General features: G+C 34.8%; 1 protein-coding gene across 1 annotated transcript; it reads right to left on the reverse strand.

Annotated features, from left to right (window-relative positions):
• Positions 1 to 8,410: 8,410 nt before the first annotated feature.
• Positions 8,411 to 10,913, reverse strand: LOC110116618 (aspartic proteinase Asp1). Its single transcript, XM_028698540.1, is given in 7 exon segments — positions 8,411 to 9,028; positions 9,156 to 9,228; positions 9,319 to 9,495; positions 9,655 to 9,790; positions 9,879 to 10,339; positions 10,497 to 10,587; positions 10,652 to 10,913. Coding segments are annotated over 7 exon segments (1,356 nt in total). The 5' UTR covers positions 10,846 to 10,913; the 3' UTR covers positions 8,411 to 8,804.
• Between the last annotated feature and the right edge of the window lie 6,350 nt (positions 10,914 to 17,263).

Genomic DNA, 17,263 nt, shown 5'->3' on the forward strand with positions numbered 1-17,263 from the left:
AGAATTAGAAGAAAGGTAAAGAAATTATAATTACGAGCGGCTTAGTACAATGCGCATACGCGCTTGGATTTGGGTTAATGTTGGACAACATAAGAATTTTTCTGTGAACTGCTTTTGGAGCAGGAGAAGAAGGTAAACTTGCATGAAATTAGTTACTTTTATTGTTAGTTAATTAGCCATTAATGCTAATTAACATCGATTAATTACGAATAATTTTGTCAGGCTTATATCGTGTATATGGGCGAGAGGCTGAAGATGGACGGGTTTTCCATAAAGTTGGTTCATAAAAGTCTGCTCAATAAAGTAATTGCAAGGTAATTATTTTTTCTAAGTATATAGTTCAGAACTATTCATATGAAATTTATTTTTTCTAATTATTTCTCGTAATATAAATTTGGAGATCATGATTCCCTTTAGCTTGTTAAAATGCATATTTCTCCATAAATATTCAGGTAATTTCAATCCATCCATCTAGATTTTGCTTGCCAATTTCAATATCTAAAAATTAAAACATATATTAGAACTCTGTAAGAGAATTTGTGATTAAGAATCTGTTTGGAACAATTTTATTATTATTTTATTTTTCAAACTGCACTCATATTTTTTATTTATATGTTCTTTTATTTCTTTCAAAAAAATTATGTTAGTAAGGTTGTTTTTGCAATAATTTTTAAAAATTTATTTTTCCTGTAAATTTTTCAATCATTTTTATAAAAACTGTAGTCATCTCAGACACTCAAGATAGTTGAAATTGTCAAATTTCTCTGAAGTCACAAAATTCCAACTGAATGTTGCCAACAAAAACAAAAAATGAAAAATAATTTCCGACATAATCAGCTAGCTTCAATAATAACTCAAGAGCCCTATGCGATAAATCTAACTATATTATTACAACATTAACATAAAACCTTAAGAAATTAAGCAGCAAATAAAAAACCATACCTTCTGAGCTTTAACACCGAAATTTTGAGAGGAACTTCGCTGGTTGATGAGTGGTGTAAACGAGAATGCAGCCTGCCCTTTTATAGCCGGAACTTTAACCAATCCCGTCATCAATTATCAGCTCCCAACCACTCATATTCAGCGACCGGCATCAATTTCACCATATCCTCAACTACTTTCGCGGATTAACCGGATTTGCCCCCGCTAAAATACAAAATCCCCTCATTTTCCGGTCGCTGCCAGCAAGATGGGTGGAGCTTTGTGAGCAATACGCCATAGAGTACCGCGCATTCCGGTCGCAGCCAGCTGGATTGTGAGAAATGCACCACAAAGTACCGCGCATTCCACATATTGCGCTATTTTGTACAGCGCATAAGAATGCGCTAAGCTGTACGGCGTATTGGCTGCTTCTCAAATTTTCTCCTCGTCGCACTCCTTCTGCTAATTTCCACAACAAATTCGCTGCTTCCGAAAATTTGGCCTTCTTTATTTTATGATAATGAACTATTCATTCTAACTTTTTTGAATTTAAAAAGTAGGCATTATAAATTGTAAGTTATTTATTATCTTATATTTAATATTATGTACTATTTGAATAAATATTGAATAAAAAATTTTAAAATTGTATATGTCAGTCTGAAGTCTGACGAAAAAAAATTTAAAAAAATAATTTAGGTCCCTCAATTTTTTTTTTTTTTTTGGCTCGTCCACTAATTTTATCCGTGGTCAACGTATCATTTTTGGAGTTCAATTTCCCTCTTTTTTCGCTATACTAATATATGGGATTCTAATGCCAAACAGCTGTTCTTCTGTAATTGCCAAATATTATACAATAGAAAATGCAAATATATCTACATAAATATATTACGGACTTAATTATTACTATTTTTTATGATTTCTTATTTTTCTTTCTTTGTAATTTTCATAAAAAATGTAAATTTTAATTTTATGTATTATATTTAAAGTATAAAAAATCAAATCATTCTAGATGAAGGGAATTTTTGAATTTTTTTTAAAGACTAATCATCTCCAATTAAACAAGAAAATATAATAAAATTTATCATTTCTATATTCTTTTTTTCATTCTAGCATAAATAATCAGCTTTGATTTCAATTCATTTCTTTGTTTCAGTTAGGAGTTTGAATGAAATTAGCCGAACTTGAATCACCTTATTTTAGCTTGAGCTTGTTTAATTAATAGATTTTGAGCTTAAATTTGAACTTAATTCTATGAGTTTGAGTCGGCTTGCCAGCCTACTCTGAAAAAAAAATTACGATCTAAGCACTTATTATAATAAAATAATAAAAAGAATAAAATTTAGAAGTAAAATGAAAGTAAATCATATTAATATAAGAAATAGTGGTATAATTTTTAACAACTTTGTGCTTAATTAAACTCTTGATTGCTAATTTATTTTTAAGTATATTTGATAAAATATTTTTTAAACGAGTTGACTCAAGGTTGACACAAAATTGCCTCATTAGCTCATTGTAATTGACTCATGAATATTTTTAAACAAGACTCATTTATCAGCTCGACTCACTGCACTCTTAATTTCGATAGTTATTTTCATTGACTTGATTCCATTAATATATTTCCATTAGTATTTTCCTCGGCTTGATTCGGCTAATGTAGTTGGTTTTGGAGGAATAGGTCGTTGTCCTTTTCTTTTGCAAGACTTGACGACTTGGAAATATTCTTTGCTGGTTCTTCTCCACTTTCCCAATTATATTATAGATATTCTTTTTCCGGACTAGAATATATGTTGCGATAGAGTTAACAATTTTTCGTCTCAGCGTTGTACGGATATCTAGCTCACAAATAAATGAGAAATAGCAACACCATGACTTTTATGTGGAAAACTCTGAAAGGGTATAAACCACGGAGCCACGCCCAGTTGAAAGAATTCCACTAGTGTTTACTTAAAATATAAGATGTTGACTCGTCCTTAAAATTTAGGACGATCAAATTACAATGAATCACTTCTGGATTGAAAATTAGTCACAACGTCGGGCAGAGTTCCGGGGTCACTTAGAGATCGAGCAGAATTCTGGAGTCCTTCGGAGGTCAGGCAGAATTCTGGCATCGTTCGGAAGTTGGGCAGAATTTAGGCATCGGATAGAACTCTGGCGTCACTTGAGCGTCGAGCAGAACTCAGGTGCTTGATCTGGATTCATTTGGGCTCGGATTGAGTTGTATTTGATGTCGTTGGGTTCGTATTTCCGAGACGTTCAGTATGACTAATAGTTTGTTAAAATCAGAGTTTAGGTGATCCCAAATTTAATTTTTGAAGTTTCCATCCGGATTCTGCCTCAACATTTGTGCCTGATCAAGATGATTTTTTGAGGATATATCAGTTTCCCCCCTACTTTCGGATGTCGAAGCTCCAGGAGTCCCAAAATACGCATCACAAACTTTGGAGAATTCTCAACGTGATTTGAAATCCAATCAAGCATACAGAAGCCCTAAATAACCTAAAAAGTGTCGAAATTGAGTCTAGAACGTCGAAGAATAGTCTCGGGGACCCCAATAACGTCTGATTTGGACTTTTCGGGGCTAAAATTGGACCCAGAATTGAGTGGGAAGCCAAATTCCAAAAAAATATCTAGAAACTTCTTTTCTTCTCCCAAAAATAATATAAATAGATCCCCAGGACCAGGGGGAAACCTGCACCTTTTCCTGTTCTCCTTCTGGCTTTCTGATAGTTGAGGCTTTTCGCTATTTCTTAGTATGTGACTTTCCCAATCTGAAGGTTTCAAAAAGACTAACAAGGCGCCGAAGGCTGATTATGTTATCTACACCATCACTAACGATTCTTTCATCTCCTTTAGGAAAACATTTCATTTTCCTAATGATCTGGTGATGAAGGTGCCGACAAGAATTGATCGTGCCTTTTATCCTCCCTCGGGATATATGACAATGTATTAATTTAGTTTATGAGCAGGGCTATGGTTTCCACCATCTCCATAGTTGATTGATATTCTAACGGTCTGTGGAGTGAGTTTATCTCGACTTTCTTACAAGGCCATGTCAATCTTGATGGGACTGGTCGCACTTTTTAAATATTATGGAGTGGTGCTATCTTCAGAATGTTTTTTTCTCGAATGGGTTGTCTTATCAATGATACATAGGGTCATATCTCTTTCAGATCCAAGTGGTTGGATATTCGTAATCGAGATCAGTCAAAAGGTTGGATTAGTGACTTCTTTTTTGTGCAAAATGACTGGATCTCCAAGAAAATTTGGAAAAATTGAAGGAGTTACCCGTCCCCCTTCATATTGGAGCAAAAGATTTATTGAAGATACTTAAGCTTTCTGATATTAATGCCCTACATTATGAGGTGCATTATTTGAGCAGATATATTGACGAAGAATACTTGTTTAAGGTGGGATTATCTACTCAAGCAGGAAGATCACATGCCCAAATGCTAAAGAAGTCTATGAAAGTTTCAGAGGCAATACCCCAACCTTCAAAAATTCATTCTAAACGAACAGGGAGTGAGGATGATTTGCAGGTTTCAAAAAGAAGATGGCGGATGAAATTTTGGCAATCACTAGAAAAGGTCCTCATATCTCTCCCTCTAAATCATATATTCTAGAAGATGTTTTGAAACATCAATGTGTTGGCTGTCGATGGGCTGAGGAGTTGGTGAGTTCACTTTTTCTTCTTTCCTTTTATATTTTTTCAAGAGATATGACTCTTACAAAATTTTATTTTTTTGTTGTTTCGGTTGGAGCAGCATACTAATTTCAAGATTAAAATGACCAAGACCTTAAATGACTAGAATAACAAATTTGTAAAGTTCAAGTATCTTCAGGGAGAATACAAGAAGAAATATGATGGCAAAGTCAAGGAAATGCAGGAGGTGGAGAAGCAGTTAGGAAAGTGTAGAGCAGAGCTGGCAAACAGGATAACTTCGGCCTCCTCATAGAATGAGCAGATGGATCGCTTGCATATAAAGTTGGTGGATGCACAGGCGACGATTAACCAACAGATCCTTGAAACTGAGAATAAGAGGCTCTAGAGCATACTGTCAGAGAAAGAAGCCCAACAACTATCGTCTACAGTCATAGAAGAATTCAAGAAGTCTTTTGTCTTTAAGATAACTGTTGAGGATCACGTTCAGGAAGCTCGTAATTATATCTATGACATGGAGGTGAAGGCTTTAGAAGCAGATTGCATAGAGGATGGCTTCATCAAAGGTTTTATGAAGGGCGTGCGTGCGGTGCAGCGCAAGATTAGAGCAAATATCGAGGGGTTGACTCATAGCCAGTCTTCTGGTGATCCATCTTTAAAATTTGATGGTGAAGAATTAGAGAGTGAGTTGCAAAAGGCTTTTTTCCTGGAGGAAGATGAGGATGATATTAAGATCCTGTAGGATTGCTTTAATGTTAATTTATATCACTTTGTTTTCTTTCTAGTGATAATATGTGTGTTTGGTGTTGATGCTTCCATATGATGTACTCGATGTTCAGTAATATATAAAGAAATTATTAATATTTTTTCTTTTTTCTACTTTCACATGTACATGAAATTGACTTAGTTTTATTTCAATGAGAAATATTTTGACGATCTTTTTTGACTTGAGTGAATGCGATAGATATCCTCATTGGATATCTTTGCCTATCCGAGGTTGTTAATCAAAGCATTTGCTTGATGATTTTAACCTGTATGAAAGAGGTCGGATAAAATTCCCCTAGGATTAATCATCCGGTGATTGAGATATAATGTAGATTGTGTATTTCTCGAATCACATAAAAAGAGTTTGAGGAGTTTTTTATCTTTTATAAAAAGAGGCATTATCACAACAAAGTGAACATCACATTATTGTATTATATAAGTTATTACAATAATTTTCTAGTGTAACTTAGGAATATGAAAGAAGAGTTCTCCTACAATCAACACACAAGGAATGTACAAAAAGTCAGTATAACTCTTGAAAGATACAAAGCCTAATCACTTGGGGGGGACATAATACAAGACAAATACTACCAATAACATAACATAAGAAAAATAATATTATCAACTCCTACTGATAGTACTTGCAAAGGTTGCCAACATTCTAAGTTCGAGGAAGCATTTTTCCACTAGAATCCTTTAGTTTGAAGGTTCCAGGCTTGACCATGGCTACTACCAAATAAGGACCCTCCCAGAGGGGAGAGAGCTTGTTACGATGAGGGCCTTTTCTAGGGGCTTCGATGCTGCACAGGACTAAGTCTCTAATAGAGATAGGTTTAGATTTCACTCTCTGATTGTTGTCTACAGGCTTCGGTAGTGTGGCTACAACTACGATGAAAATGACAGTACTGATCTTGATTTCATGTGTTCAGCTTCAAAATATTTAGCCATTTTACTGTATATTGATCTCGAATGGCCATCAATAAATTTGTTTGAGATGTGTTGAGTGGGGTATACTCTTTCTCCTATCGAGGTTCTTTTCAAGGCAATGGAGGCCTAAGAGGTAGATTATTCTTCTCTTGCTTATTCCGTTGTGAGAATGAATTATATATCCCAGGTGCACCTTTGTGCTTCCCGTTGGTTTGCTCAAACTATTTTCTGTGAGCATTTATGGCTTCATCTATCGAGATTTGTGCCTCCACACGATGAATTAAGTCGGCATATGAGAGAACAGTATCCCACATGAGTGCCAAATAAAAGGGGCCAGAATGAATGTCTACGAGAAAGACTCCTCTTAGCAACCTAGGATCTACTTCTGGAATTTGTCGATCCTTGATAGAAAATCACTGAAAATACTCCTTCAATGATTCTCCTTCATTTTGACGGATCCTAGAGAGGTGAGAAGAATCCTTAGCAATTCTTTGATTTGCAATAAATAGTTTGACAAATACTTTGGCCAATTTGATGAATGAAGGAATCGTTCCAGACGGAAACGAATAGAATCACGTTTGAGCTTGTCTTTTAAGGGTAGCAGAAAAAACCTGGCATAGGAGTGCATTCGAGGCTTGCTGAATATGCATGATGATTCTATAGTGGTCGATATGCTCGTATGGATCGGACATCCCGTCATAGGACTCGATTCTTGGTAGTTTGAAGGCAAACGGAATGGGGTGCTAAAGGATGGCTTCATTTAAAGGTGATGACTCTTAGAAGTTCCTCTGTCAAAGAGTTTGCCTCACATCTCCCCGAGGGAACTCTTTCCGTACTAATCTCCACAGTTCATGATGTATGGCATTATGAGGGAGCTCAGCAATGTGCTGTTAGGCTAAGTCTTCAGGGAGATCTCGAAGAATGTGAGGTTGTCGATCAGTGTGTGAGGGATAGGTAGAACTTGTTGTATCGGCAAGTTTGTTGTTCTGATGTGATTGTATATGCCTCCTTGGTGGAGGAAGAGGAATCTCTGCTTGAAGATGTTCAAATTGAACATCTTCGGCCAGTAGTGGATCTCAAGGGATAAGAACTTCTTCATATTGTGCTAGTGTCGGCTACCAAGTCTCTCGCAAGAGTTGAAGGTTCTCGTTCTGAGATTTTTCTATCTTTCGGATTCTCTCTTCTAAGGAAAGTCCAGAGGTTGCTTCTCCAACAGCATTTTGTCCCCCAGGGTAAAAAGAGGAAGACATCAGGCGTCTATGATTCAAAGACTGATTTCTGGACTAGTGGGAGTTGGAGCGAGACGCCCTAATGATGCAACTGCTACGTCTATTGACAATTGATGCAATACTTGAAAACGTGGGATAATGTTTCCCACAGATGGTGCCAAATTGTTGTGGACTATAATATACACGGTGATAGAGTTAAAAATTTTTTGTCTCAACGTTGTACGTATATCTAGAAAACAAACAAAGGAGAAATAACAACATAAGAATTTTTACGTGGAAAACCCTGAAAGGGGAAAAACAATGGGGTCACGCCCAGTTGAAAGAGTTATACTAGTGTTTACTTGAAATACAGATGTTGAATCCTCCTTAAAATTTTGTACGATCAGATTACAATGAATCACTTCTGGATTGAAAATTAGTTACAACGTCGAGCAAAGTTCTGGCATCGCTTGGAGATTGAGCAGAATTCTGACGTCCTTTGAAGGTCAGGCAGAATTCCAGCGTCGTTCGAAAGTTGGGCAGAATTCCAGCGTCAGGCAGAACTTTGGCGCCACTTGAGCTTCGGGCAGAACTCCAACATTATTCAGAAGTCAGGAACAATTCTGGCATCAGGCAGTACTTTGGCGTCAGGCAGAACTCTGGCGGTGGTCGAGGAGGAGTTCTTCCCTTATATCCTTCTCTTCTTCTTCTTCTTCTCTTCATCTTGCTTCTTCTTCTCTTCTTCTTGCTTGGGTCACCTCTCAAGAGAAATGAGGGGATATTTATAGTTTTTGAGAATGGCATGAGTAGTAAATAGGAGGAGGATCAAATGCAAATGTGGAGTGGTTTGATGGACGGCTGGTATTGAATCCCTTGATCGTGTACTGTTCATCAGACATTTGAAGGTCTAAATGATGTCGGAATTCGTCGATCTTGGGCTCGTTGGATTTGTCTCATTGAGCTGCTCGATTTGACAATAAGCACATCATGTTTGGAAACCGTTTAATAACTCAAATTATGGTTCAAACTTTCCCACAACACTTCGGGTGCTTGATCTGGATTCATTTGGGCTCGGATTGAGTCGAATTTGGTGTCGTTGGGTTCGTATTTCCAAGACGCTCAATTTGACTGATAGTTTGCTGAAATCGAAGTTCAGGTGATCCCAGATTTAATTTTTGAAGTTTCCCGCTTGATTTTGCCTTGAGAACGTGCCCGATCAAGATGATTTTTTGAGGATATATCAATTCTTAATAAAGATTTATAATTTAACAATTCAAAGTGATAATTATGTTTATGTAAATCGATAATATCATTATGAAATTCATTTAAACCAAAAGAATTTCATTGATTGTCTCCAACAGAAGAAGAACAAGAAGAAGAAGATGGTTATGAAATTTTTTATTATCGAAATTCCCGTAATTGCGAAGAGTTCCTATATGCTCCGTATATGTTGGGCAGTTCAGAGGTTGAGTGCAGCCAGTAACAGGAGCCCATCCAATTTTCTGCTGCTCATTGTTGTAAACAACCATCACATTTTGCATTGATGTAGCTGCACAAAGCATAACCCTCTCAAAATAAACAAATTACAAAGGAAATTAAATAATCTTTTTATAACAAAAATTTTCAAAGGTTGTAGTTTAATTTATATTATTTCTCTTTTAAAGCTTAATTATTACCTCCAATAAGGTTGAAGTTGTTCAGACCATGAGCAGAGCCATTCAAGATGGCCAAGCAAGCATCGCCATCTTCCTAAAATTAATTGGAACTCATGAATGAGAAATAAAGCTCACCTTTGTATAGAAATATGGACACCAACCAAGCGAAAGATGTCATGCTTACCGTAATGGTTAAGTAGTTCTCCGGTGGGATCTCCAGATCTTGTCCATTTCCTGATTTGAGATATAAGCTACTGAAATGGTTCCTGAGATCAGTGATGAACCTGAAGCGTCTCGTGTCCTCCCAGCAGTAAGGGTGCTTGTCATTTCTGGGTACTTTCTGCAGCGGCATCTATGCAATCTAATAGTCATCGAAGGAAGAAACTTTCTTTAAAACTTTAAAAAACCCCGCAAAATTATTTTAAATCTGATCAATTTTACTTAAGTATTTATCCTCCACTTGTACGTCTATGCTAATATGATGGACACCATATAGGAATGAAGAATGGAGAGTAGTAACCTTGGTTAAAAGCTTCTTGTACAACAGATCTACGAAGTACGTGTCAGTGGCTCCACTATCAAGAACGAAAACTTGATTCCCCCCCAACAATGACTGCTCATGATCACCATATACTACTTCAGCCATCAGTGAGTAGCTGCACATAATATATAATCAATACAGAAATTATTATTGCGCATAACCTGCTCGATCTTCAAATCAGAGCACGAGTACTAAAAACTCACTTAGAAACATCGCTGGACATAGGTATCCAAGTGAGGCATCTGGGATAATCGAAATCTTCCCCAATGAACATAAACCCGTAGTCTTCCAAATTTCTACTTAGGCAATGACCAAAGATGTTTGCGAAATTGCCTTGTTCGTGCAGCTGCGAGATTATGCTTATTCTACCTTTGCCAAGCCCAAGCATGCCTTCAGTTATTGACTGACCATTGAGCTCTTTTGATGAGTAGTAGGTGCTGCGACCGATGGCAAGGGTAGGGCTGATCGACGAGCCATCTTCTAAATGGAGTGTGAATGAGTCGTTCACGATGCGGCCTTCAGAGGAGGCTTCATCTTGGTAACGGATCTTATAGTCACATGGATCTGTGTTCTTCTTGCACTTACCTCTGGGTACATCAATGCAACGGGGTTCATCGCATCGTACATACTGGATGTTCTGCAAGTCATGCGGATGATAGAGCTCCTGCAATGTTAAATTTTGAATGATAATTAATTTTGATTTGATTTTTAAATTAATCCAAATTATTCACTTCAATCAATCTTTTAACTGATACAATTATATTAATCGTAATGATTAGCAAAATTAATCAAAGAGATGGGTGGGATGGATTGATGTGTGCCTTTGGGAGCCACGTGAGATCACTCCCAGTGTCGATGTGGAGGTTATAGGGCTTCGATGAGTCACCGATTTTGATCTGTACATAGTACAATCTGCAAGAGTTCATCTAAAATCAGCAAAAACCTCTTCTTTGATGTCAGACTAAAAGGATCTTACCCAATGGTATAAACGTCTTCGAAAACGTGCATGTTAACGAAGTTAGATGTCAGGTGTTCATCGGTGTTGCCCGTAGTTTCCGCCACCGAGAGCGAAACAGGGTTTCTGTGAATAGCGGAGAGGGAGGAAGAGTTGGTCCGGGTGGAGAAGCAAGGAAGCTCGAAAAGGATGACGACAGCGATGAGAACCGCCATGGTTACTGGCTGCATAACTTGGCTCTTTTGCTTTTGTCTTCTTTCTATTTTTCTTAGCAATGAAGAAACAGGAGAGAATGCTCTGAAAAAATTTTCCCCATTATCGATCATATATATTGATGAGAGGAAGGGCCGTAGGAAGTCAAGGTCAATGTACATGGAGGTACGAGTTCTACTATATTATAATATGCTATTCGATAAAAAATTATAAAGAATTTGCTCCATGTTCAACAAAAGTTAAGCTCATTATGGGCTAATGCCTTTGTCGTAAGGAATCAGCACTTCTATTGATTGGTTCTTAGACTTGTTAAACGTATTTTGTTGTAAGGAGTCAGCATATTTGTTTTGGAATTGACTTGGCTAAATACTTTGAGAGCTAGAAGTAATATTTAGGGGTGGTAAAAAGAATCGACGGATTAGGTTTGGATCTGATTCAAAATTGATCTGATCCTAATCAAGTCAACTAAAATCCTATCATTTTAATAAACGGGTAAAAAAACAGCAACCCAACTCTGATTTGCTACAAATCTGAATAACCCGACCCACCCATTAACTCATTTTGGTTAAAAAATAATGGTTAACTTATTAATTATAAATTTAGCATAATTGATAAAAAAAAGAATATTCTACCTAAAAGTAAAAAACCTAAAGAAATTTGAGGTAAAAAAACGAGTTCATGGCTCAATGCTAACTGGATTCATTTATTAGACGGGTCAATCTGAATTTTTTATGATCGGATGGGATCATTTTTTTGACACCGGCTAATATTCTTTAAATAATGGTCATTTTCTTAGACTTGCCTTCATTAATAAATTTTTTTTGGAGGGCCTGCCTTTATTTTTTTTTTTCTTTGCAATGACTTAGTTGAAACACGTTTTCTCAACCAATTTGCAATTATTATTTTGCTTGTTTTACACAACTTACTGAATTAACAAGGATTTAAACCTGGCGAATGCAAAGTAATAACTACGCGCGTTTATGTGTAATCAAAAATAATAAATATGTTATGCCCAAAATAAGACGGGGAAATTTTTTAAACTTCATTTTTTTTTTTTTAAGAACAGAAAAAAAAAAAACGAAGAAAACGACTATCCCATTAGTTGAACCATTCGTTATGGGGAGGAGATTTTAAGAAAGTAAAAATAATAATAAAAAAAAATTATCATGCTTTGACCTTTTAATCATGACCATCCAACAATAATCCTCAAACTACTATCACCCATCCAACAATAATCATGACCTTAGTCATCGTGGTCAATCACCCTTGTCGGACAATAATTATCCAACCAACGTTGGCTTATCATGGTACTCTGACCACCATCATCTAATAATAATCATCTAAATATTGTCACCTTCCTTTGGTCCTTTGACCACGATGACTAAGATCTTTGATCGCTATCTCTCAACTATGTTCCTCTGACCATCATTGTTTTACTACAATACTTTGACTATCATCACTCGACTAATTGCAATCACTGACTGTCATCAGTCTACTATGGTTCTTCAACCACCATCACCAGGGATGGATCCAACTTCCGTTTTCAGGGTGGGCAAAAAAATTTTTTTGTGGGGGATGGACAAAGATGCTTAGGATTGATAAAATGAGGACAAAAAAATTTTTTGAGAGGGGGAAAAATACTCAAAATATTCTAAAATATCCCCTCTAAAATAAAATAAAAATATTGAGGGGGGGCATTTGCCCCCGTCAAGACAATGGGGATCCGCCCATGACCATCACCTTGTTGTGGTTCCCCAAACACCACCACCTGATTGTAATCCTCTAACCAATGTCATCATAGCCTATTTTTTGGTCCTCCGATCACCATCACCAGGCCACACTCATTTGACATCATAGCTTGACTACAACCATCTAACCACTATCGTTTGACTAGAGTCTTACAAGCATCGTCAATCAATTATGCTTTTCCAACCATTATTGCTTAATTATGATCTTTTGAATACCTTTATCCAACTATAATGCTTTGACTGCTATCTTCTAAGTACAGTCCTGCATTCATCATTGCATGATTACAATATTTTGATCATTATTGCTTAACATATGATAATTATGTTTATGTGGAGTCACCTAGATAAATATATTGCATGATGTAAACAAGAAAAGGGTGGAGTTATATTTAAAATTTTGAAAGAGGACTTATGGTTGGTTGAACTAGCAATAAAGTGCCAGCTTGAAATACTATTGCCGCTTAATGTGATAACATAATTGTTGAAATCCTTTTCCCATAACAAAAGGCAAGTCATTGGGACCAATCTCCACGTACATCTTGTTAAAATCACCATTTCCTTCTTCATACTTCTCTTATTGTTTTCCCAACTTCTCCCAACAACACCCACTCGAGCAAGCTTTCCTTTTTTAATCGATTTCAAGAGTGCACTGAGTAGCTCTTACTTCCCATTTCCATCAAGCATTAAGGGCCAATATATTGTTGAGGCGAGTCCTTAAAGTTGTCACTTAATTTATTTAAACATTTTCTAGTGATATAATTTTTTAAATGATTAAGTTTTATACTTTTGTTCATTTTTAAACTTTTATTTAGAGAGGTTAGTAAATCTAATGGGCTTCTTAATCTTTAGTAATTGCTTTGATGATTTCTTGTAAACTCAAACTAAATGATGATGTTTATGAACATAAATGAGTGGAACACATAAATGTTTAAGCTTATTTATTTTAATGATCGAATATTTAAAATATTGTTCAAGTTTATTTGTTTAGTTAATTGAACGATCACAATTAAACTTTAATAGAACCAAGCAATGAGTAGCTCATCAAATATTTACTTCCTAAGTTATACAAACTCTCTCTCTCTCTCTCTCTCTCTCTCTCTCTCTCCCCCCTTATTGACTTGGGCTAGTCACGCCCCCGTCGACTATTAGACCCCTGCCGACCACCCAATCACTTGAACAAAGGTTAACATCAAGGCTAGTCCCCCCATCGGCCCACCACCATTTCATTCATTCGTCTTCAAGTAACTGTGTTTTTCTTTGTTTTATTTTTTTAATTAGTGATGTTTGTCTTTAAGTTGTTAATTAGTTATTAATAGGAAGCAATATGTTGAAATATTTATTTGATTAATAAGGACTAGTGGTCAATTCCTTTGCTTGATAAAAAAATACTATAATGAAAAACAATTTTTTATTTGATTCAGTTTAATAGGTGATTTTTTATGATAATGAAGTAATTATTTAACTCTTTTAGAATTTAAAAAGTAGAAGTTACGTTACAAATTGTAAGTTGTTAATATCTTATATTTAATCTTATATATTTTTGAATAAATATTGAACAAAAAATTTTAAAACAGTCTATGCTGATCTTAAGTCCGAATGAAAATAAATTTTTTTAAAAAATTGTAATAAAATAAATTAGATCCCTCCAATAATTTTTATGGCTCCGCCACTAATTTTATTAGTGGTCAACGGCTCATTCTTGGAGTTCAATTTCCATCTTTTTTCGCTATATTAATATATGGGCTTCCAATGCCAAACAACTGTTCTTCTATAATTGCCAAATATTATACAATAGAAAATGCAAATATATCTACATAAACATATTACGGACTTAATTATTACTATTTTTTATGATTTCTTATTTTCTTTCTTTGTAATTTTCATTAAAAATGTAAGTTTTAATTTTATGTATTTTATTTAAAGTATAAAAATCAAATCATTCTACCTGAAGGGAATTTTTGAATTTTTTTAAAGTCTAATCATCTCCAATTAAACGAGAAAATATAATAAAATTTATCATTTCTATATATATATATTTTTTTCATTCTAGCATAAATGACCATTGTTGGCTTTGATTTCAATTCATTTCTTTGTTTCAGTTAGGAGTTTAAGTGAAATCAGTCAAACTTGAATCACAGCTGATATTAGCTTGAGCTCGTTTAATTAATAGAGTTAAAGCTCAAATTTGAACTTAATTCTATAAGTTTGAGTAGGCTTGCAAGCTTACTCTGACCAAAAAAAAAAATTACGACCGAAACATTTATTATAATAAAATAATAAAAAAATAAAAATTAAAAGAAAAATGACAATAAATCATATTAATATGAGAAATAGTGATATATTTTTAACAACTTTGTACTTAATTAAGCTCTTGATTGTTAATATATTTTTAAGTATATTTGATAAAAATATTTCTTAAACGAGCTGACTCATGAACTAATAAGACAAGTCCGAGTTGGCTCAAAATTGTCTCATTTGCTCATTGTATTTAACACAAATATTTTTAAGCAAGACTCATTTATCAGCTCAACTCACTAACACTCTAAATTTTGATAGTTATTTTCATTGACTTGATTGCATTAATATATTTCCGTTAGTAATTTCCTCAACTTGATTGCGTTAATATATTTGGTTTTGGAGGCATTGGTCGTTCAACTCCTTTACTTTAGCAACTTAAGGACTTGCAAATATTCTTTGCTTGTTCTGCTCCACTTTCCCAATTATATTATATATGTTCTTAATAAAGATTTATAATTGAAGAACTGAAAGTGATAATTATGTTTATGCAAATTGATAATCTCATTATTAAATTCATTTAAACCAAAAGAATTTCATTGATTGTCTCCAACAGAAGAAGAACAAGAAGAAGAAGAAGATAGTTATGGACTTTTTTATTAGCAAAATCCCTGTAATTGCAAAGAGTTTCTATTGTTTGAATGAAAAAGGGCTTTTGGAACAAGAGAAGGCTAAAGTGAACAAAAGAAAGAAACTAGAAATTTTATTTCTCAAATTTTTGGCTTAATACAAACTCAAATACATCACCACTATTTATACTAGTAGTACACCGTTAGGATTATGCAAACACATTTCAATCAAATGGTTATAAATGACTCTCTAGAGTATTCTCATATCTCCTATCATAAATGACATTAAATACAGATTACTTTTCAATAAATTTCTAGAGTCTTCTTTAATAGATTTCTCTAGATTATAGGCTTTAAACAAAAGCCCAAATAATAACGAGCTGAATTAAGTTTAATTTCCAACAGCCCCCCTTAAACTTAATTTTGTGATTCCAAAAAAAATTCTCATCTTGATATAGTATTCATACTTGAGTGGCTTGGTGAAGATGTCAGCAATTTGTTCTAATGACTTCACATATTCCGCTTGCACTTCCTTCCTTGTAATGTATTATCTGATATAATGATAGCGCATATCAATATGCTTGCATCTATCATGAAAAACTGGATTTTTTGACTAATTCTATTGCAGACTTATTTTCAACATGAATCTTCATTGCTTCTTCTTGAGGCAAGCTTAATTATTTTAACAAAATTCAAAGCCAAATTGCATGACATGCATGACAAACACAAGATGTTGTAGCTACATATTCTGCTTCACAAGTATACAAACTAACAATTGGTTGTTTCTTTGACATCTAAGTAAAAGTTGTATCTCCCATGAAGAACACATAACCAGTGGTGCTCTTTCTATCATCCATATCGCCAGCCCAATCACTGTCACTATATCCTATTAGTCTAAAATCATTAGATGATGAATAGAGTAAGCCAAAGTGAATTGTATCTTTGATATAGTGTAGGATTCTTTTAACAGTTTTTAAGTGGTTGGTGGTTGGAGTCTCTATATAACGACTGACAAGTCCAACATCATAGAGAATATCAGGCCTTGTGCATGTTAAGTAGCGCAAACTTTCGACCAGGCTCTTGAAAAATGTAGGATCAACTCTTTCTCCTCCATCATGCTTTGATAGCTTGACTCCACATTCAATAGGAGTATTTATATATTTGCAATTATCCATCTTGAATTTCTTCAGCATCTCCTATTCATAGCTTTCATGTGAAATAAATATTCCATCTTCCATTTGATGGACTTCAATGCCCAAATAATAGGTCATGAGCCCAATATCAGTCATCTCAAATTTCTTAGTCATTGTATGTTTGAATTCTTCAAACAGCATTTGATTGTTTTGGTGAAGATCAAATCATCAACGTACAAGCAAATGATTAAAACATCTTTCTTCTTATTCTTGATGTAAAGAGCATATTCATAAGGGAATTTTATAAAACCTTTATCTTACATGTACTTATCTATCCGACTATTCCATGCCCTTGGTACTTGTTTCAACCCATATAGGGCCTTCTTTAGCTTGAGAACTTTGTCTTCTTGCCCTTTGACTTCGTATCCAAGTGGTTGTTGAATATATACTTCTTCTTCAAAAACTCCATTCAAGAAAGCTAATTTTACATCCATTTGATGTATCTTCCATTTATTTTGAGATGCCAAGGAAATGATTAGTCTAATAGTTTCTAAGCAAGCAACAGGAGCAAATACATCATCATAGTCGATGTCGGCTCTTTGACTATAGCCTTTTTCCACTAATCTTGCCTTATATCTTTCAATTTCTCCTTTATCATTCTTCTTTGCATTGTAC

The sequence above is a fragment of the Dendrobium catenatum genome, unplaced genomic scaffold (genome assembly GCF_001605985.2).
Source record: "Dendrobium catenatum unplaced genomic scaffold, ASM160598v2 fragScaff_scaffold_1105, whole genome shotgun sequence".
Taxonomy (NCBI): domain Eukaryota; kingdom Viridiplantae; phylum Streptophyta; class Magnoliopsida; order Asparagales; family Orchidaceae; genus Dendrobium; species Dendrobium catenatum.